The sequence below is a fragment of the Chelon labrosus genome, assembly GCF_963514085.1.
Source record: "Chelon labrosus genome assembly, chromosome: 11".
Classification (NCBI taxonomy): Eukaryota; Metazoa; Chordata; class Actinopteri; order Mugiliformes; family Mugilidae; genus Chelon; species Chelon labrosus.
The window spans coordinates 12,911,962-12,934,663 of record NC_140344.1 but is presented as its reverse complement, the minus strand read 5'-3'; the positions used below and the strand labels follow the sequence as shown (position 1 = coordinate 12,934,663).

The following is a 22,702-nucleotide window of genomic DNA, read 5'->3' as shown; positions in this document are numbered from 1 at the left end:
CTATAAGAAGAGTTTAAAATTCTAGTTCATTTGTTGACTTTTTTTTTGTTTTGTCCCCCCCCCCCCAGACACACAAAACAGATTAGTGATATCTTTTTCTATCACTCTATAAACCAAGAAATACTGTCATGACTTATTGGGAAATATCTTGGCAACAGCAAAGTACTGATAAGAAGTCAAATCCTGGCTGATAACTCTTACAAAAACATAATTGTCTTCATATGGGTTTGGTGAGTTCTAGTTATGTTACTTAGCAACATTCAAGAAAATATGCTAAATGGAAGGATACAATGAAATACGTGTCAGATATTATGCAAAACTATTTTATTTACAAAAACAAATGGCACCGTGTGACTGCACAGTAAATGCACATGCACACTCCAGACATGTCAAGGGAGTTCCCTTCGATAAAATCCTAAGTGATTCCAGTCAGACAGTGAAAGACATTTCAGGCAAGATTCACAAGTAAGATTCTCACTGAGGGAGCAAATATTGCTCAAGAGGAACAACGGTTCATTACTTTTAAGGCCATTTTAGAGGTCCGGATGAGACTGAGACCAGCAGCAAGTCATTGCAAATCAATGTTACTATTATGAATTAAACTGGCTACAAAGCGTGTCGTCATCTAGACTTCAGTACTTTTAAAGCACAGAATAAAATAGCGTCACACAGAGATGAAGGAACACAACAATTAGAAAAATGAACAGAACAAAAACAAAGACGGTTTACTCCACTCTTCACTATTTAAACAGACATGCCTCCATATGACCACCCAAACCGTTTCAAACCGAAAGGCAATACATGTAGATTACACTTCTACCAAATACATACACCAATGCAATATTTTGTGTCTACAATCTTAAGTTGTTTCACCTTAATTATCAATAAAACAGGAAGAAGTTTCCTTTGGGATGACGAATAACTAATCTCTGCACAAGCTGTATGGAGGCACGTATCCTTAAAAGTGAAAATGTTCTGTGAAAATAACTGCATTAATATCTAAACATATTTATGAGTGTGATACACGTGTTAAGAAATCAATGTTTGTTTGTTTTTTGAAAATCTAAAGAAACATTTTCAACTTCTACTACCGGATTTATCTCAAGTATTTGGCTTGGTGCGTAACTTGTTCTTAGAGAATACATACAAAGGAAAAAAAATAAACCCAACGGTAAACAGCAGGTAGGTATGAACTGGGTGTTGGAATGGTAACAAAACAGTAAACATAAAACCATCAACCAGCCAGTTTGCTGGCCATGATGGAAGTCTTTCTTTGTGGCAGGTCCTGAGGTGTTGGGATGTGGCCCCCTGTGATCTCAGTCTTCTCCGCCGGGGCTGATGGCAGCTGCTTATTCTTCATTTTTGCCTTGGCCATGTTGTAGTCACCAGAGTCAAAATACTTTTGCTGGACAAACAAGAAGACACAAAATGAGAGGGCTGACACTGTTAAAATGAGAAGCTACTCAAGTTTAGGTCACACGCTCACCCCTTTCTGAAGTCTTTTCCTGAGAAGGTCCGAGCCCCCTGGCTTGGCTCCAAGGTTTGGATACCTGGCCTTCAGTTTGGCCTCTTCTGCTTTTTCTGGACTGATCACTTTGTCCTCCATTTCCTGTTGAAAGAGCAGTGTGTATGGATGGCATAATCTCCACTCAGCTAAGTCGATGGCTGGAAAACTGAAATTTAGGAATGCCTATAATATTATAAAGTACAAAATATATCCGAGCCGAGAGGGAGACTCCAACTGGTGCTTGCACTAGCATTAATCTTAACGTTTAGCATCATTGGCTACAGTATTGATGCGACGCTACCAACACATTTACAATGGTGGGAGAGTGTGGCATTCAATGTGTGGTCAATAAAACAGCGCCCATTTAGTTTAAAATAAAATCCAGGTTGCAAATTAGCTAATTACTCGACGGTAGGATCGTTGAATACAACATTAGCTACTGGCTAACTAGCTTGGTGCTACCCGCCTGCTAATTTACCACATTCGACGTGCTAGCTGCGCGATGCTAACTAGCGTCAAATTATAGTTTATTATAATTTTTTTTGTTCGGCGTTACAGTTTACCTGCTGTTCTTCCATAGTCCTTGTTCCTTCACCTTCTTCGGACATGTCTGTAATGAACCCCCGCTCTGTTCGCTAAACTGTGGATGTAGCCGTGGACTCAGCTCCTCTGGAAGATGAAAGGTAGCAGCCACCAAGCGGGGGAAGACAGCAGCACCCGTCATGCAGCCTGTCTAGCAACAGGCCGGTGAATCGATGCCAGAGACGCAGATGGGAGGAGCGCTGGGACTCAGTATATACAGTCAATGCTGGGACCGTATGATCAACAACTTGTCATTTACAAAAAATATTTTATAATTAGTAGTTTGCATAAAATAAAATAGCTTCTATGAAATAGTCTTTTATAATCTATATTGGTTTCTATCATTATGCTTAGAAATTATATAACATGTTCATCTGTAGTCAACAATATCCTATTCTATATTCTAGAAAATTCCACTGACATATGACTCTTTAACAGAGAAATTTGTATTCTAGTCTTTCTAAAGATTAATGATTGGCAAAGTAATAATCTAAGTCATTACCAGATTAATTAGTAGGATTTTTTTTATATATATTTCTTTGGGCAGTAAGACAGAAGATGTCTCACTCAACTCTTTTACAGTTGGTAATAAAACCTTTATAAACCATTTATAACATAGGGGAAAACAAATGAAGTGAAAATAACTTATGTCTTTACTTAGGAAGTGTGGTGTTACGGTTGAATAACTTGTTTAACACATTACATTTTGTCAATTTCCCTGTGGGAACCTCCCAAAGGGACTGAATTTTGTCCGTTATAAAGAACATAAATCAAGTTACTGATCTGCTTGAATTGTACAATAATGTATTTATTATGTATGTGCGTTAAAGGACAGTTACCTTTCCCCCTTATTCTTCATACTAACAATAACCATGTAACATTAAAGTGTTTTATGGTTTGTCATACTTTAAATGAATACTGCTTCCATTATTAGCTATGACTATAAGATGGATTAAGTACAGGATCTTACACTTTTCCATTGCTTGCAATGTGAATAATAATAATAAAAACAAGTTCAAATCAATGCATTGGTACATTTAATTTCACACAAGAAAAATTAAAAAGAGAAGAGAAATTTTCCACAATATGCTTTTCAATTTATTGTTGGTAACTTTTTCTGCATTAATGTAATACATTGCACTATGCAATAAGATAAATGCTTTACAGCCTCAACTACCACAGTAAAAAAAAAAAAAAAAAAAAAAAAATCATAACTGGGGGACGTGTAGTTAATGGCTGCACCTTTTTCAGGAACACCTTTCTTTGTCAGGTCAATGCGTTCAGTCCTTTCACAGCAATTAAAAACTGCACTGCTGTGTCCATCATCTGTCATTTGGAAAATTCCTTTCCAAACTACAGTACAATATAATATACGGTCAACTTGAACTGGAGTTTCACGCCACAAAAAGAGCAGGGTGAGTGGGAGTTTAATCATCCCCCATCTCCACATCCTCCTGTAACTTCTGCACCATTTTGTCTTCCATTTGTTTGGCCTTTCCTGTAAAACAGACAAAATGCAAACAAAGATGAAATCACACGCAATCTTAAGGACACTGAATATTAAGTGTTTCAAATTTTAAATCATGTGAGCCAAAATCAAATGCCAAAAGGCAGTTTGCATTAAAATCTGTGTCAACAAATTAAACCACCCACTTCCTGCGTATAATTTGACCGGTAACACTTTACCTGCATGTGGTGCTCTGATAAGGTGAATATTTTTCTTGACTTCGTTGATGGCTTGTTCTTTCTCCAATTCTTTGCCCTTCTTTAATCTGTACAGTGGAGACAAAAACAGTTAAGGCAGGGGAAAAAATCCATTATTATTATTAATATTTCTTTAACACACCAGCAGCTGTAAGATACAAAAATGACTCAAAAGAAAGTTCATGTTCAAAGAAAAATAAACTGCTCACCTGTTCATGATAAATCTTGCCTGTCGTTTCAGTTTTATTTCTTCCACCTTCTTCATCGCTTCCACTGTAGAAGTTACCGGTGAAACATAAACATGTTGCTCAGAAATCGAACAGATGATTTTACACAAACAGACAGCAAGGAGTAAATTTTTTAATTACCTGTCTTGTCCCAAAGCACCCTGTTATATTTAACAGGAATGTTCCGGCGTTTCTCAAACTCCAGTGAGTTATCCTGGAAGACATGGTTTGTTGGATGAGAAAGAGCAAAACAAATCGATGACTGAAATGGCGCTCAGAGACGACAGACTCACCACTGTCAACTCCTTCCCTGATGCCTTTCTGAATGCTTTGGTCCATCTTGTTTTTCTTGGGTTACGCTTCTTCTTGAAGTTCCTGTGGCATTTTGATCTGCAGAATCTGAATGACTGCATTATACGGAAAAAAGACAAGAAACACAAATTATTTAAGGTTTTGCTCAATAAGAATAAAAGTAAATATGTAGAGATGAACCAGTGGTGGCACAAATGAGAAATGTTCTGCATAAAACATTTGATACTGTGTACATTGAAAGTTACAAGCATCTTTCCACATATTCAATAATAATAAAATATTATCTTCATTATAATATTTAAGTAAAATCACCATAAAGCATATTAGCCTTTAGCTATTTCAAGTACAGCTTTGCATTGATGAGCATACTGTTGCCAAAACAATACACAAGATATGTGCAGAAACTGAATAATTCTTTATGTCACAAGAACAACTAATAGCCAAATAAAGCCAATTCAAGCAATAGTATTTAGACTGGTATATACTAGATTCATTTAAGAAAATGTATAAATAAATGCATTATTCATCGTCTACGTTTACAGGCTCCTGTTTCCCCATCGTAATACCAGGGGGCGCAATGACACCATAATCCCAACCCGAGGCCCAAGCTAGTTAAATGTCCTGGATCTACAACAAGCTCATTCTTAATAAATTGTTTTAAAAAAAAGCCCGCAATTTTGACATTTATACGGGACGAGAGTTTGTGCTTGAACTCCCCATCGTAAAGTCAACCGACCGCCGGGTTATACACGGTTTGTCAGCTCTGACTCCTGTCTCGGTCCCACGTGAGCGAATCCAGCACGTTACGTTAGCACGTTAGCATTAGCCGTCCACCACCCACAGCCTAACACGAGCTCCTGGTGAATTTACAGAACCGTTCGGGCAGAAAGACAGCACCATACCTTGCAGTCGTTCCGTACAAACATCACCCCATGCCCGGGGTACACTGGTCCCGAGCAGAAATAGCACTTTTCGATGCGCATTGTCACAGCACAGGAGGTGCGTGTGGCAGCTGACAAAAACAAGACCGAGCCGTCGCTGCTTCTTCTGCTTCTTCCTCCTCAACCGCTGCAGCTTCGGCTCCTGTTGGAGCTCTGCTGCCCCATGCTGGAGCTCCTGGTACACACAACGAAGCTCATACAGAATCAGAATCAGCTTTAATGGCCAAGTATGTACACATACAAGGAATTTGACTCCGGCAACTTTTCTCTCTAGTACAGAAGCAGCTTAAATAAGTGAAATAAAATAAAATAAATCTGAATCTGTACACATAAAATATAGGATAATATATACACCAAACCAGGGTTATTGTACAGTGAGTATACAACAGTGCAGCGTTATTGTTTAATGTTCATGTGGACGGTCTCACACTCTGTGACTGCTCAGAGTTCAACAGAGCAACAACCCGGGGGAAGAAACTGTCCTTGTGACGGGTGGTTTTGGCGTACAGTGCTCTGTAACGCCGGCCTGAGGGGAGGAGTCTAAACAGGTTGTGACCAGGGTGTGAGGGGTCTGTAGTGATTTTCCTGGCCCGCTTCCCGACCCGGGACCGGTACAGGTCCTGGATGGAGGGAAGGTCGGTACCAATGATCCTCTCTGCAGACCTGACTGTTCTCTGCAGTCTGTCCCTGTCTTGCCTGGTGGCGGATCCAAACCAGACAGTGATGGACGTGGTCAGGACAGACTGGACTATTGCAGTGTAGAAGATGATCAGCAGCTCCTGAGGCAGGTTGAACTTCCTGAGCTGACGCAGAAAGTACAGCCTCTGCTGGGCCTTCTTACTGTTGAGTGATTCAAGTAGGATTCAGTTTTGTAACATTAATAGTCTCAAAGCACAACAAAGCATATAAATATAATTTATTTGGAGTTGTTAAATTTAAAATAACTAACTAAATAAGACTTATTTATTTATGTGACACAATCTCAACAAAGAAGTATAAGCCTCATTGTGGTACTCTATGTTTCAGGGACTCATTCTTCCCACATCTGTACTAGTTTCTCTACTTCCACGAGAAGTAGAGCTGGACCAATAAATCTTGGAGGCTGATGCAGTATATCAGCTAACATTAACTCAAGTCATTAAGTATTCCTGTACTGTTTGGCTAAATAAAAATAATCTGAAGACACTACGAAAACTCAACACCTAGTTTCAGGCAACATTTGTTCAGTCTACACACACACGCACACACACACGCTGAAAAATCCAAGGAAACACAATATATATATATTTTTTCCAACAAAAATTTTATTATCTAGTATTTGTGATCATCTTGAGAGTATCAAAAAAATCTGTTGCAACATGTCACCACGTAAAATAATTTGTTTTGTTGCTCACTTTGGGTTAAAAGACATATTTTGGTATTCAAAAGCAGGAAATATCAGAAAACCATAACTTAAATAAAAACAGTTAAATCTAGACTCTAAATCTACACTTTGAAACCTGAGTGAAGTCAGCACAAATACATGTGGCTTCCAAATGAATGCTCTATATCACTGAATTACACAAACTTTGAACTTGAAACCAGCCATTGAAACTGGGACATGTTATTGTTTACAACAACATGCTATAAAAAAGAACAATCTAAAACACATTTTATTCAGTGTAATGTAAGTATTATTCAGGTGACATTTCATGATGATAAAGAGAAAGCAGAACAGTTTTTGACATCTCAAGCCTAAGAAATAAGAACTATGTAAAAATGCCTTTCTAGTAGTCAAACCCATTGGAAATTATATCACATTTAGATGCAAATAATGTATATAATGTAAATGAAAACCAAAGAAAATCACTAAATAACAGAGACTTCAAGGTTCTTTGGTTAGGATTATTTGTATTATAAAGGTATAAAAGTTGATTATGTTGCTCTTCACACATAGGGTTTCCTTTATGATAGTCAGAATCCTTCATTGTCACACCGGGACAGGAAATATTATGGAGAGAGAAAGAGGATTCTTCCCCCCACAGCAATATTTGTGAAGGGTGACAGATGATCCTCTAACTCTCAGCATCTGTCACTGGCAGGACACACTGGATCTTTGGTCTTGTGTCAGTATTTTTCACCTCACTGTACCAAGGATCAACTGAATAAAAAAAAGCTGTACCCATATGAGGAAGCAGACAACTCTTTGGATAATAGCATCGGCATCACCGCTGCGTTTTAGCAATGGTCTAGAAGGCAAATGGAGCACAAGCCAATGAGGCTCGTGCTAAAGCTTTCACCAGAATAAAGCATTAATAAAATTTACACTGAGAAAACCAGCATTCTAAGACAATTTACATCATTGGCAAGAACACAATTTTGGCAAATGCACCCTTTCTGTACATCCACATCCATATTTTTGGTAGAATATCTTTTGTATTATCAAAAACTCTTTGGGTACAGTTATTCCTGTCTTTGGATCTCAACATCTATAGTATGCAAAGCCCTTTCGATATTAAGGCCATGTTAAAGCTTTGAGTTCAGTGCACTGAAAATGCCCCTAATAGTTTGACATACTCTAATGCACTTGTCATCTTCACAACATACACCATTCAAAGACAAATAAGGAGAAACAAAAGCTCTTTCAACCGCGAACAGAGAAACTAGATCATAACGCCCTAACAGAGGTAACGAGGAGAGAGTTTTGTCTGAGAATCTGAGAAAATACTGCACAACATGTGTTGAAAAGGAGGTAGCAATGTATATAAAGAAGAGAACACTGAGGTAGATAATCAGTCAAAAAGGGCTCAACTTCACCCTCCACTCCAGTGAAACGTAATTAAATATAATGTAAATGTAGCACAGTACATTTCTGACATTCTTTTTTTAACATTCATCATGGGTGAGCTTTGGTTTTGGACAGACAACGCCAAACACAGACAAACAGGTAGAAAGTTGTTATAAAACGGAAATAAAATGTTGTAACGAACATTCATACAAAATCCTGAGGTAAGTTCGAAGCAAATGCACATTTCCTCCCTTGCAGCAGCTGGCTTCCTGGTCCCTTGTCTCTCAGTTAATAGCCAAGGGGCTCCACTCAGGAAGCGAACGAGGTAGAAGTGGCTTAAGCTTGGGCCGCTGGAGATCGAATTCAGGCCAGGTGATGTCAGGAGCTGGCTGCTTGGGAAGTGTGGAGGGCAGGATGAGAGCCCTCCGAGGTGCTGCAGAGCCAGGAAGCATCAGGAGCGGAGTGATGGAAGGGGCGCCTCAGAATCTCCTCATTCTGGACTTCAAAAGACTGCTTCAGCTCGGGCACAGTGATGCTGTTGTCTGCTCCAAAAGATTCTGGTCTGGAGCTCTGGGTGGTCGACGGGTTGCTCATCTCTTCGTTGCTTTCTTCATTGGAGTAGTGTCCAGAGTCTCCTGTCTCTTGGCTGCCCTCACTGGTGTGAGAGCTCTCCGAGTGAAAAGGTCCATAGATGATCTCACGGGACGAAGGCGGCAGGGGCGCTGAGCCTGGGTGCTCCTCATATCTCAGAACAGTTTTTCCAGCTTCATACAAGCTGGCTCTCATCTCAACCTAAGGAGACAGACAAGATGAAATTAAACCTGTCAGAAAAGAAAGCTAACTAACCAGGATAATATCACTTCACTTACATCACTTTTAGGCGGGTTTCTGATCTCTTTCTTGAACAGCAGCCATTTCTTGCTTTGACCCTTCCTGCTGACTGGGCCGGCACTATTTATAACCACAATAGATCCACCCTGGAGCAAATAAAAAATACAAGAGAGAAAAAAATTAGATTATGTTTTTTTTTTAATGGTTTACTGAATGTAAAACTTGAGACAGAGCAGTTGCTATAACATCCTTCCCTCTGTTTTCTGTTTCTCACCTTAACATCTATGAAGTGATCACTTATCATCGGTATAAGAGCCTCCACGTTCTCTGTATTACCATCACCGGGCAGGGACAAAGCAGCATGTGGACCTTCAGAGGTTCCTACAGCAATGACTTTGGGACTGGAGGATTTCCTATTAGTCACACACAGATAATAAACAAACGTCAGAAATTCACTATGTATTATAATACAATTGCAAATTAATATTGATTAAAATGATTAGAGTCAGTACCTTGGTCTGCCCTTACTGATGAGGATTAAGGCACACATAACAATACAGGCCAAGGCGATGCTCACACCAACAATGATCCCTGTCATGGAGCTCTGGTCTATGTGGTACAGACCGTCAGAGACCACTGGAAGGTAAACAACATGGTGTTTCAGGTAGGGAGTAATAAAACATTATATATACATTATGTGAGACAATTTAGGTAGACAGATATATTGTTAATTTTTTTTTTTTTTCAGACCTTTACACTCGTGCGGTTTCGCAGTTCATGTGCACTAAGCTTTAATCAGAAAACTCCTAACAAAATGCTTACTAAATTAAATTAAAAAATATATATAAAAACTAAAACTGACATTTCCACGATAAACAGACTTTAGATGAGTAACTTGAAACTGGAATTGAAAGTTAAATCATTCTTTAAGTTAAAAACAGAAAAATTCACTTGCGGATTGTCTTCTACCAAAGGGAAGCCTGAATTATTTTTGCATTTAGTTTTTCTTTTTTTGACTGATGATTATAAAACCACACTAGAATTGCAGGATTTTGAATTTTAACAGCAGTAAACAACAACATGTATATACTCTCACTGTAAAAAGGTTTTGTCAAAACAATATACAAAGATCAAACAAAAGTGGACGCCAAATTAAGTGGCAGTGCGACAGTATAGTCTGACAGGCTTAATGTCAGGCGAGAATATACACAGATCTATTTTCAAAGTACATCCACAAAGCTGCTGGCTCCATGTAATACATGAGTCCAGTTCAGTGAAATAAGATGGCTGTATAGTGTGCATTCAGTGTTTCATGGTGCTGACCTGTTGTGTCTGGGATGCTGTCAGAGTGTCTCGGGTTCTTGCTGCGGAGGTTTCCACGCCTCAGCACCAGCTCCACAATGCTGGAGAAAGGCGAGTCACCTGCTACGTTGGAGGCAGATATCTTCACCAGGTAGACATTCCCGGGCTCCAGCTTCTCCAACAGGGCCATTGTATGACTCCCTATGAATGGCAGCAGAATCACACAGTATGGATTAGAAGTTCAGACAACGATGCATAATTAACTGTAAGCAGAATGTATATTCACAGCTCCTTATGACTGAAGCTGCAGAGTTCAGGTGATACACAGCCCTTTATAACTAGTTGTAAGATCCATGTCTGGTTGGCGATGCACCACCGACTATGTTGAATGTTCAGCAATATTCATCTATATCTACACTCACTACACTCACTTACCAGTTCATTAGGTACAGTAGTGAAAACAAATTCATTCTATTATAGCAATCCTGCACTAAATCCTATCTTCATGAAGGTTATGGTATTCAGTACTTGTTTAAAATAACTGAGACAGCTGTTGATTCAACTGTGTTTTCATTTTGGAGGCTGTAGTTTGTAGTACTATTGAATTGAATTGTATTGTGTTGTACTGATGCATGTTTCTGTTATTTTGACAGCCTCATATTAGTCAGAGGGCTAGGCCACATAACAGAAACACAACTACATCCTCCAAAATGATCATACAATTGAACTACCACTTTACATTACAATAGACATGAAGAGGAATGTAGTGCAGGACTGATATATTAGAATGTATTTGTGTGACTGTATGTAATGATCTTTCTAAAATGACAATTATTACTACATGTGTGTAAGACACGGTGCTGGGACACAGAATTCCTCCGCAATACTTTTAATACAGATCACACGATGAAGTGAACTACTCACCCTCCCTTTGTATTATTTGCCAGTGTCCAGCCATCCAGACTTTCTGAGAAGCATACAGGATGTTGTAGTGTGTAATTGCCACATTGGGCTCGGTGGGTTCCCTCCAGGACACCAGAGCTGTGTCATCCTCGATCAGAGTTACTCGCACTCCTCCAGGTGGTTGGCTAGGTGCTACACACGGAGCAATTATATTCATCATCAACAATTCTTACTGAGAAATTTACTAAAAAAGATTCAGTCATCAGATTTGACTCAACAACATAGTAATGGCAAAATGATGCCACACTAATGTCAAATGTATTACCTGCTTGTTGGGTCTGATGGTAAACAACAGTACTCCAGGGACTGGACATCTGGTCCACATGGAGACGCACCAGAAACTCGTAGCGAGTGTTCGGAAGCAAATTCTGAACCATCACACTCTGCTTGTTACTGTAAAGAAACAACATTGTTACAATATGAGCATTTGGGCGGCAATAATACAGAACACATCACTGGCTAATACCTAATCTAATATAATGCCAGAGGTAAGATACAAATTCTTTGCAGGGTTCTTACGTTTGTAGGTAGCGTACAGCAGAAGCATTATGTGTGCCCACTGGTGTACAGCGGACTGTAAAGCTAACAGCCTTTCCAGAGGGGAAAGAAGGACGACTCCAACGCAGGGACACTGCAGATGAATTGCTGGTTAAGACAGTCACTTGCTGTGGAGGTGGAGGGGGAGCTGCCATTTGGTCTCTAGCCGCTGAATGATGCAAACAAAAATCATATTTAATCAAAGGTACCATTCCATTTTAAGCTGCAAAACTGTTTGAAATAGCCCAAAGCACTTACACAGACACCCCGGGGTGCTAACAGTTTGGTCAGTCTGGTAGCCATCTCCAATTTTACTGACAGCCAGGATCTTAACATGATACTTTCTTCTTGGGTCTGGAATACAAATAATCAGTTCTCAGCCACGTGTATTCATTTTGTTGAAACAAGAAGTCACTGTTGCCAAACTGGCATTTCAATAAGTGAACAAAGCAGGTTTTGTCCAGCAATACCAAATCCTAAAAGATCACCCTGAAATCACAAATGGCGGATAACAAATAGAGCAGGATCTATTGAAAAAAAGACAATTAGCTGAAGGAGGGGAAGGTTGCAGGTCATAACTGGCCATCCCCCATGCAAGGACAATACATGGTCTCCTGAGTCACCCCAACCTCTCATTTATCATGTGTTGTCATATGTAAGGAGCATGAGAAAGATCAACCAGCCCCAAAGCCCCAGTAAATATGGTGACATGATCAATAAGTCTTATGAAAATTGTCACACAATTATGCAGCCTTTTTTTCCCTTTACAGAGCCAGTAAAGATTTTACAAGTAAAATACCCTGTGTACACTTGGAACACAATACTAATAAAACACTGATTTTGTGGGGAATAGCAAAAGTGGATGAAGTAAAATGTTCCTTCTGGATATAAGAAATAGAGCAGATATGAGACATACAAGGCTGTATCAAGTGCTGGCTTGAAGAATCACAAATCTGAAAGCTCTGAGGTAGGCTGGGAAAATATGCAGTAACATTTTGTGTTTTAACATAAAATACTACCATTGCCTCACCCCCTAAATCAGGATGAGTTTAGGGAGCGTTAAGATTTGTTTTATGCCTCCAGTGTGAAAGGTCAGCCTTTGAGTATTGACCAGTGGAGGCAGTGGGTCCAGCTCTGTTGTGGGGGCTGGGCCAGGGCCAGTGTTCAGCTGCTGGGCTCCTAGGCCCATGGGACTGGGGCTTGACTGCGGTCACAGGTCAGGCCAAGATAGAACAGAAGGAATCTGGGCGCAGGACTGTGGGATAGGAGGAGGACCCCTTTTGTTTCCCTTTTCAGGCTTTTTCTGCTGCCCTTGTATTATAGCCTTAAACTTGGAGCAAGGCATAGACATGGCTTCAAAACTGAAGGTGATGGTGGCAAGTTCAGTGATATTATGGTATAAAAAAACATGTACGATCACAACAGAGAATCCTGTTGTGTTTGACATCAGCATGTTAGTATTAAAGATACAAATCAGAAACAGTCACTAACAATCAGTCTATGGTGTGAAGAAGACAAGTGGATTTCAAGTCATTCGGTATTAACTGAGTAGGATTCACACAGTAACTAATTATACTGGTAACAGTTTACATCAGTATGGCACTGGCTCATATTGCATGTAGATAGCTGTAGGTTATTTACATGGACAGCCCAGATGACCATTGGGGGCAGGGTCCTAATCCAAGACTGCTGTCACACGGTTAGAGGTCAGTGGCTCGGTCCAGCTCTGGCCAGTCCCAGGGGTTTTTGTTTGTGTGCTCCAGTGTCCGGCTAAAGGGGGGGTAGTGGCCATGGCCGTATAGGGCTGGTCTGGCCCAGGCCACAACACAATGGTATGGCATAATTATGCAAGTCTCGGGATGGGAAAGGGTGGTGGGAGGGACATCTGGACTCTAACCTCTAACCTTGGGAGCCTGATCTCACACAATACCACAGCCAGACTGGAGAGGGCTGCTGGTTAGACAAGAGGGGTCAGCCCATATTGATCAGGACAGAGGGTGGAAATGCAAATGCAGCATCCAACTGCCCGCTGGATTAAATTGGGCGGTGCAATAAAGACCTATCCGTGTGATTACAGATTGGTCACTCTCAGCTGTCCATGCACCAAATAACTGGTCCAGATGATAGAAATGCACTAAAATAGTCAAATATAATCTGTTCGTTTTTATTCGTTATTCGTTTTTTTCAACTATCCAGTCATCACTCACCAAGGCCACTGATGGTGTAGCTATTTGTTGGAGCCTGCAGCTGGATGTTGGGCTGCTCTGGTTGGCCTTCCTCATGGTAACACAGTCGGTAACCTTGAACAGCCACAGATTCTGGGGAGGTTTGCCAGCGTGCCGCAATGGAGGTGCAGTTAAGAGGCTCAAGTTGTAGAATAGGGGCTAAAGGCACTATGGAGAAGCAGAGAAAGCAGGAATAGGATGAGTACACACATTCCTATTTACAATATTGCTGAGCACAGAAGAAGACTGGAAAAAAAAAAAAAAAACACGACAGTGGGAGTAGCAAAAGTAGGGATAGACTGAATTCCCTTCAAATTCACAGTTTTCTTTGTAACAACATTTACCACTCTATGCCTTTCACTCTAATGAAAAATGTGTAATACTCTCTGTAGTGCTTCTCTACAATCATAACTAAAGCTCTGTTACTAAACCCTTTAAACAAGAAATTCAGCTTTGGTGGACAAACAACCCCCAACACACCAGGCCATGAAAATAGGCTATTCTTTTCCCCCATAGACGCCTGAGGCCCTCTCTTTATGACCCGTGACTGGGGCCACTCTAACATCACTGACAGCGAAGGGCAAAGGTTCCTGGGTAACCAACACAAAGACTGTGGGACAATGCTACAAGAGCAAACTCTGGTCATATGCTCGCCACTCGGCATGAATCCTCTTAGTATTCCAATAGCAGCAAAACAGAGATGTGACAAAAGCAAAAGCAAAGCCAGGCACAGGTTTTAGCACCATGTGATTCCATTACTCGACTGCATGGGTTTCTTATCCTACTGAAGATGACACTTTTAGAGAATTAATTTAATCATGCAAAAATAACTTAAGAAGAAACTGCAAAACAAGGAGAACAAAGCAGGTCTACATATAAAACCATATGATTAGACTGCTTAGAAAAGAATAAAGTACAGCTACCTTTCACAAGCCCCACAACTCAACATTTATTTTTCACACTTTGACAGGTTTACCTTTGTGGCTGGAGGTCTTAGGTGTACGGTGTGAGGTCCACGCTGAGGGCTCGCACCAACCTACACGGGTGGCGGCAGCCATGCGGAGCAGGTAGATGGTGTCAGGCTGCAGGCCCTCCAGGAGATGTTCAGTGATGTTTTGTAGTAGCTCCACAGATATGACAGTGCTGTCTGAAGCCGTGCGATAGGAGAGTCTGTATGCAGACAACTGACCACGGCTCACCTTCGCTGGCAGCGGCTGCCAGCTCACCTTGATGTCTGTTGCACTCTGGCTGGTCAAACTTAGCTCTGGAGTACGCAGAGGCACTGCAGAAGAATATGGGTATCAGAAATCCAGCTAATGTAACATCCATGCAGCACTGTATTTCTTTTACAAACGTGTGGGAAAGAACTAAACTGACATGTGCCATTCATGATTTACAAAAATCAACTAGGACCTCATCTCTACTCAAAATGTGCTCTGTACTCACAACACTTGCATGCATGTTAGCTTAACTACCGGAGTGATTTATTGCAAGGAATGCTTGAAATCTCAGTGCTCTGTGCTTACCATCCTCCAGGGTATGTTGACTGACTTGGTCTGACATACGACTGGCTCCCATTGGCATATAAGCCACAATGTAAAAGCTGTAGTTTCGAGCTGGCTCAAGGTCATCAATGATATAACTGGTCGTGTCGTTGCCAATGACAACTTGGTATTCTTCATTGTTTAGACCTGACATGCAACAAATCATAAAGTAGGTTACAAAACAATGTTATCCAAACGAATAATACATTGCCATGAAAGCTTGTCAGACATGCATCATATAAACAAACAGTCAGTGTTTTGAAAGAATGCTTGCAGCCTCTGAATGCCGCTCATCCTTTCTCTAAACACGTGTAATGCAAGGCACAAACATATAACTGCTTCCAGACCACTGAAAGCAAACCCATTTATACATCTAAAAGACTTGGTGGACTGTCAGTTTAATGGTTAAAGTGAAATATCTTCTTACATTACTGGTTTTCGAGACTGTGAGACTTTTAAAAAGCTACCCTGTCCCTTTAACTGCAGGCAGAATGAGCTTGGGAGTGGACAATGGGCTGACTAAGCCTGTTGTTATTTAAGTGAAGTTGCCATTCTGAGACCTCCTTGACCTCTGCTCTGTGCAGCAGCAGATGGCCTTCAGCAAGGGAAAGTTGATCACATGTGAGAGAGGGGTGTGGGTGACTGTCATCCTGCCTCTTTTCACACTTTCATCCCTTCAGGTTCAGGCAAGTTCATGACTTTTTTTAGATGATAAGAAAAACCAAATGAATTTTCTTGGTCTTACCTTCTGCCTTCATATAATGCATAGAGTAGGCAATGACTTTGTCTGCATTGTAGAGCGGTCTCTCCCAGGCCAGTAAGATAGCAGAGCTTGAGATAGTCTCAGCATGGATATTTCTTGGTGCACTGGGCCTGTCCTCGGACATGACCACAATAAGTCGAGCCAAGGACAGCACAGAGCCCTGTTCACTCTCTGCTATGCACTGGTAGATGGCATCATCCTCAGGGATGATCTGGGTAATCACCAATTTACTGTAAAACAATTAAAACAACAAGAAAACTCAGTTTTCATTTTATTTAATTTAGGCTAAGCTTATAGTACTTAGTTATGTTGGGTTGTTATTCAGTACCTGTTGTACATCTTGATCCTCCCATTTAAGTGAACCTCTTCGCCATTCTTTAGCCAGCTGATGCGTGGCGAAGGCACTCCCTCTGCTTGGCACATAAATCGGGCAGTGCCTGCTCTTGGACGGGTCTGACTCTCAGGCCTTTCAACAATGTTGGGTGGCACTGAAACAGTGGTGTTAGAGATAAACAATGAAAATGCAGTCTAATAGCTACTCTGTATTGACCCAGAGAAAGCAAACTGTGGGGCACCTATGGCGCCTGCCATGGATGGATATTAAACAGAAGAGTTTACAGTACCTAGAACTGTGAGGTTGGCTGCAGCAGTAGTGTGGTTGCGGGTTCCAGGTGTGGTGGCCCTGCAGAGGTAGATTCCACTGTGCTTGGAACTGACATCAGTAATAACTAGGTTCCCATTGCCCAGCACTTTGGCCTTATACACATCAATGGGTTTACTGTCAGCGCGGCTCCAGGAGATGATGGGCCAGGGATTGCCTGTGGCTACACACTCCAGCACCACAGTTTGGTGAAGGGAAACTGTTACATTCTGGGGTCCAGCGATGATTCTGGGCCTCTGACGAGGTTTAGGGCGTGCATCTTTACAAGACAACAAATGGGAAAAGAGACATTCAGAATTCCATATGTATTATGATGGGTCAATGCTCATTGTTAAAATCAAGTTACTGTACCTTGGTGGACTGTAAGTGTGGCCTCTCGACTCTTTAAACGGCTGCCGATGTTAGTTGCCACACATCGATACTGACCAGCATCTTCCAACTCTACATTGTGAATCTGAAGAACTCCATTGGGCAAAACCGTTATTCTGCAAACATACAAAGGTAACATTAGGGTAACACATGAGGGTATATTTGTACAGCACAGATTTGGGACCTGCTACAAGTGCATGACCAGGGGAGTATCTATGTTGCTGCAAGTACCTGTCTGTCTGAAGTGGCAGTGTGCTTTGGTTGAGCTCCCAAGTGATGGTGGCAGGAGGGCTGGAGGTGACTGCACAGGAAAATCGTGCCACAGAACCCTCAGTCACCACCATAGGCACAGGATGCAAAACAAACTCTGAGATACCTGTGAAAAGAACAAAGAATCGATCAACTGTCAGCAGTATATCATTTTAACTAAAACCTACCTAATCAGTTTGTTACAAAATTAATGTGTATTACTCTAGTACTGGGTAAGTATAGTATTTTCTTTGACTTTAGGTAAATCATTATATATTATGCAGGCAAAGCCCTGACTTTGATGGATTATATGAATGGAATTGATCTCTGTAAGACACCATGATCTTGCTTTTATGCAGATGAGCTATGAGGTCCCATTCTGACCAGCTGGCTCAATCAATGGATCAATTGAAGCATGACACTGAATGATGCATTTATTACAGATAAAAACTAATCAATACACTATGCACTACACACTGCATTAAAAGGACCGCAATGTTAAATGAAAACAACGTTAAATTAAAGTAAACATAATTCTTTACACACCGGCAAAACATATAGTTTCAGGCTGTACATATTTGACAACTATGTCAAATGTTGTCATGTTACATAGAAACTAAATAGGTATATAAATACACACTTTAAATGACTGGTAACGGTAACTGTGCACAATTTTCCCAGGCACACTTACTTTTGTGCACAGTCAAAAGGTCTTTCAGTAGTTACTGCAAATTAACAAGCCCCCGATCTGCATTTCACTGAAGCCCACTCTGTAAGAATATGACCAATGACCTTCATTCATTAAGGTGATAACTCTCCCCCTTCCCCCTCACTCACAGGAAGGAAGTCAATATCATGTTAAAGAAAATCAATACTGTGTTCTCTCGCTGAAAGTCCACATTTAAATCCTGAGCTTTGGGAGACCGATATGAAGGGCAATTCTTTAATTGTCATCAACAGCATATGGATGAACTGGTCACCTTGTTTATGTGAAGTGATTTAAGGTTTAACCTGAACTAAATCCAAATATCCTTCTCATTTACAGGGGTCTTCCCCTGAAACTGTAAAATGTTTTGGTTTGAAAACTAAATGCCTGGCAAAAATACATTTGTTTGTTTATTTTCAAAAGAATCCATGAGCTGTGTTACTAGCCAACTTTGATGGCTCCAGAAAAAAAAAATGGCTGACTGATGAGTGTCATAAAAATATACATTGCCTGATAAGTAGTTGAAAACAAATACGTGGATGACTATCTGGATTAGTGGTGTAGATGGTGGACTGGGACTATCTGCTCATATGGTCACCTCTGTTGTAAAGAACAAATCAATGTCTAGGTCACACAGCACAAAGGTTTCTCTATAGAGGTCATAGTTCGCTGCAACCCCCCTGTCCATTCAATTTTACCCCAAACTGAGAGCCAGATCGAAGTCAGTTTACTACTAATCCACAAAACAGAACCAGGTTATCCCTATGTTGTTTTTTATGTTCTCTATCAAAAGATAAAGTACCATTAAATTATAGCTGCAAAGCATGTATCTACATGTTTTGTAAGACAGATATAACAACAATCTGTCAAGTGTGTAAACCCTGAAGGTGTAGAAAATGGTCATGTAGTCCAATGACAACACTAAGGAAAATACTTCCTGGATGTAAACATGTTTTGAAAGGACCAACAGACCTGATACTGTGGAGTATTAGGCCTGTTCACTCACATGACAAACTGGCCTTTCTTTAACAAAAGCACTCTGCTTGACAGGGCAACAGAGGGCCTGATGCAGTGAAAGGGATTGTGGGCTGGGAGAAAGAACAGCAGGGCAGCCCAGCCAGAGCAGGCCTGTGAGATCACAAAGCCTTTCCCCACTGACCCCTGACCTCAGGACCGCTGGGCAGAAGGGAAGCACAGAGGAGTCCCATCCTCCACTCCCCGCCTACAGCTGACCGAAAACCTTTAACCCTTTCATTCACAAAGACTGGACGCAACACCAAACTTGACTTTTGGGTAATTTTGTATGGTGAACTTAAACTTAAACTGAAAATGTTTAACTGATATTTATTTATTTAGATTAACTGCAACAAGGGTAAAACTGTGTATGAATACTAATTTAAACGCTAAATAAATATTTGCATTTAAAGTTTATTTCCTGCTGGTATCTCTGTATTTCAGTTTATTTTGTTGTATAATGACTGCATTTGTTTTTAAATGGTGAACCTCAAGGCAATCGCTATGAAGTGTCAGTGTGAAAGTCAGTGTATTGCACAAGGTCCCCACTAGTTTCCATGACACCAGTCATGGGATATCCTTTCTAAGACCTGTGAAAAGTGTCCATGGTAGACCAGGCCCACTGAATAGACACAGCTGTCCTGTCCACTGATATGTGGACAAACAAATGCCCTGAAATCTAGCCTTTTCTTCTGGGGCGGTCAGGGGGTACTCCAAACAAAGGCTAAAAGGCAAATGGCCTTTCAGAGATTCCTCTGTGTAGCAGACCATTCGGCAAGTACACAGAGCCATAGTCTGCAGCGTCAATGCCAAACATACAAATTCAGGATTGTAAAATTGTTGCCCATGTTTTCAAAGTGCATATATTAAATGTGTAAGTTGCAGCTTCCTTCAAAACAGAGAAATCACAGTGAACTTCAGTTTGGGACTGCCTATTTATGGAGCATTTATGAGGTTTTAGATTGACTCTCCATCTATCTTTAACTGCCTGTTAAAATGGTCCTTTAACTGGACTGAGGGCTTTAAACTCGAGTATGGTCAACTTCCAACAACATGGAAGGCCAGGCTTTGGAGGTTTTTCTCAGCAAAGAAAAAAAAGAGAGAGAGGTGGTGTACATCTGCTTCCCATGTCCAGTTCTATAATTTATGAACCTGCCATACTGGTGCTTGCTTGTTGACAAGTTCAACCAATTTTCCTCCTGGTCCCAAATCAGTCAATTCTAGCAGCACTCTGAACTCCATACTCACTTGCGATAGTCAGACGTGATCTTTGGCTCAAGATAGCTCCATATTTGTTCTGGGAGAGGCACTGGTAGAATCCTTCATCTGAATCCTCCTTGGTATGCTTTATCTTTGGTATGTACAAGGAGCCGTTGGGCAGAAAGTGTATGTGTTCACTTTCTGCCAGCTTAACTCCATTTTTTAGCCACTTGATGGTGACTGGAGGCAGCCCATGAGCCTGACAGTCCAATATTGCAGGATCCTTTGGTAGCACTGTAACATCACTGGGTTCTGTGATGAAGGACAACTCACTAAAAGATAAAACCCCTGAAGGAAAAGAATGGGAACATCAGTAAAGAGATTCAGAGTATTAGAGGACAAGGACAAGATTTAAAAATGTCGTGACATACATATGCATGTGCTACAAATACACAATATATGTCTCAGAAATAATAATAATAATGTATGGTAACGTAAAATGTGCTGCCTGTTACAAATATCATACATGAAGCTGGACGTGAGCATCACCTCCAATAGACGTAACTTTCAACATGTCAAGATAAAGTTAAGCAACTTCAATGCAGGTCAAAAACAACACTGTCTTTTAACAAAATAATAACAGTTTCACAGAGGAAAGGCAACTTACACCATGGGGGCAGTTAAATCCAAACAACAATCACTACGGAGACCGCAAAGGAGCGCACTGAAAACGATAACGTCAATACAAAAAAAAAAACAAAAACACGACACTCACCTGACAGAGGAAGAAACAAAACAAAAAGCAGCCAGCGCTGGCAGTTTTTCATCTTAAAATTAGCCATTTATCCAGAATGATGTGTCATTTTCCCTCCCACGGTGAAGCTCCGCTCTCCTGCGTGCTGCCCGTAGATCCCCAATATCGCTTCTGCCTGCAGCGGAGCTCAAACGGCTCTACTGGGGTGCCGCGGGGGCTCACCCCGCCCTCTCACGCATGCGCAGACACCACGGGCCAGGGGCAAGTGCGTGTCAAAAAAAGTGGGGTCCAGGGACCGCAGGGGACCACGGGAGGATCTCTCACTGTGTTTTTACCGTGTTTGCATTTATTCCACCTCCAGGAATGTGAAACCGGTGTTCAGACATCATCAGTCTACAACGTCCTCACCTGGAGATAATGAAAATAGCCTCTGAAAGGATTATTTAGAGATGGGTGTCATATAAGAATAATACAGTCTGTGAGTCCTAATAATGTGTTCATGTCTGCACATTTGGCTATTTTACATTAATTCTGGGCACTTTTCAAAATTCACAGAGATTTACAGGAGCATTTTCAAAGCTGCCTGGCTTATCCCTTCGTTTACTTGAAAGAACTCTTTGGCCTCTTGTGTTTATGACAAACCATACTGAATAAACAAACCTTACTTATTAACCTTTCACTTACATGCTTTGCAGTCCAGGTCTTGGCACTGCATGGCAGCGCCTGGAAGTTGCTTGATGTGTTCTCTGATCCATGTTCTTTTAATAGCTTGTGTTTGCACTTTAACTAATATTGCCACTGTGTATAGTAATTTTATTGTTGGTTCTACCCACTCTGCATATGAGACATGTACGTAGGTGTCCCTCTCTCCCTTTCCTTGTTTAAGTTTGAGTGTGTGTCCCAATCTGAACTGAGCATGTGAAGACAGAAGGAGTTTGTTTTTGCGTACCATAATGCCTTAGGCGAAACAGAATTGAATTTCTTTTAGATGGTTGTCATATCACATAAAGCTGAGTGGCATTTTATACATCAAACTCTGATCAGGCTCACTGACTTCATATACCCCTCAATCTGATTAGTAACCAACTACCAATTTCCCCTGTTAGCTTGGTGAGATGTGCCTTTCTGTATATCAAATGCTTTGGACAACAAAATAAGATGAACATTGTGAATTATCAGTTACCAAGTGGTAAAAGGGTCATGGTGAACAGCATCTGTTCCTACCAGAAAACCTGGTAATTATGAAGAGATACTGATGGCTTCAACTCAGCTGCTTAATGAATTCAGGTATTGATCCATCGACCGTGCCTTTTGACAATGACCCTCCCGTCTCCCAGCCCTCATTCAATAGCAGCACAATGGGCTCCAGCTGTGAGATCAGGCACGCTGTATCAGCAAAACACCAATCCATCGGAGCAGGTAAATAAAGTCGCCACATTCAGACCGGACAACTTTGTTGTGTCTCGCAAAGTGTTGACTTTAATTCTCAACTATAGACGTATAGGTTGTGGAATGATTGTAAGGGATTACCGCCTCAAACACGC

General features: G+C 41.0%; 3 protein-coding genes across 3 annotated transcripts; all 3 read right to left on the bottom strand.

Annotated features, from left to right (window-relative positions):
• Positions 1-311: 311 nt before the first annotated feature.
• Positions 312-2,224, bottom strand: LOC311495723 (cAMP-regulated phosphoprotein 19-like). The gene is made up of 3 exons (XM_084555284.1): positions 2,071-2,224; positions 1,487-1,609; positions 312-1,405 (listed from the first exon to the last, which is right to left on the bottom strand). The coding sequence occupies exons 1-3, from the start codon at positions 2,113-2,115 to the stop codon at positions 1,235-1,237; spliced, it is 339 nt and encodes a 112-aa protein (XP_084411410.1). The 5' UTR covers positions 2,116-2,224; the 3' UTR covers positions 312-1,234.
• Positions 2,225-2,938: 714 nt separating this feature from the next.
• rsl24d1 (ribosomal L24 domain containing 1) lies at positions 2,939-5,438 on the bottom strand. Its single transcript, XM_084554474.1, has 6 exons — positions 5,235-5,438; positions 4,314-4,427; positions 4,162-4,234; positions 4,003-4,066; positions 3,776-3,861; positions 2,939-3,587 (listed from the first exon to the last, which is right to left on the bottom strand). The coding sequence occupies exons 1-6, from the start codon at positions 5,313-5,315 to the stop codon at positions 3,517-3,519; spliced, it is 489 nt and encodes a 162-aa protein (XP_084410600.1). The 5' UTR covers positions 5,316-5,438; the 3' UTR covers positions 2,939-3,516.
• Positions 5,439-7,657: 2,219 nt separating this feature from the next.
• On the bottom strand, positions 7,658-21,246 carry LOC311495379 (protogenin B-like; the record flags this gene model as incomplete). Its single annotated transcript, XM_084554801.1, has 19 exons — positions 7,658-8,832; positions 8,910-9,017; positions 9,146-9,284; positions 9,384-9,507; positions 10,195-10,374; positions 11,098-11,268; positions 11,402-11,529; positions 11,656-11,842; positions 11,932-12,027; positions 13,881-14,066; positions 14,875-15,180; positions 15,425-15,589; positions 16,188-16,435; positions 16,534-16,693; positions 16,829-17,125; positions 17,218-17,351; positions 17,467-17,611; positions 20,453-20,752; positions 21,180-21,246. The coding sequence occupies 19 exons, from the start codon at positions 21,244-21,246 to the stop codon at positions 8,419-8,421; spliced, it is 3,555 nt and encodes a 1,184-aa protein (XP_084410927.1). The 3' UTR covers positions 7,658-8,418.
• Between the last annotated feature and the right edge of the window lie 1,456 nt (positions 21,247-22,702).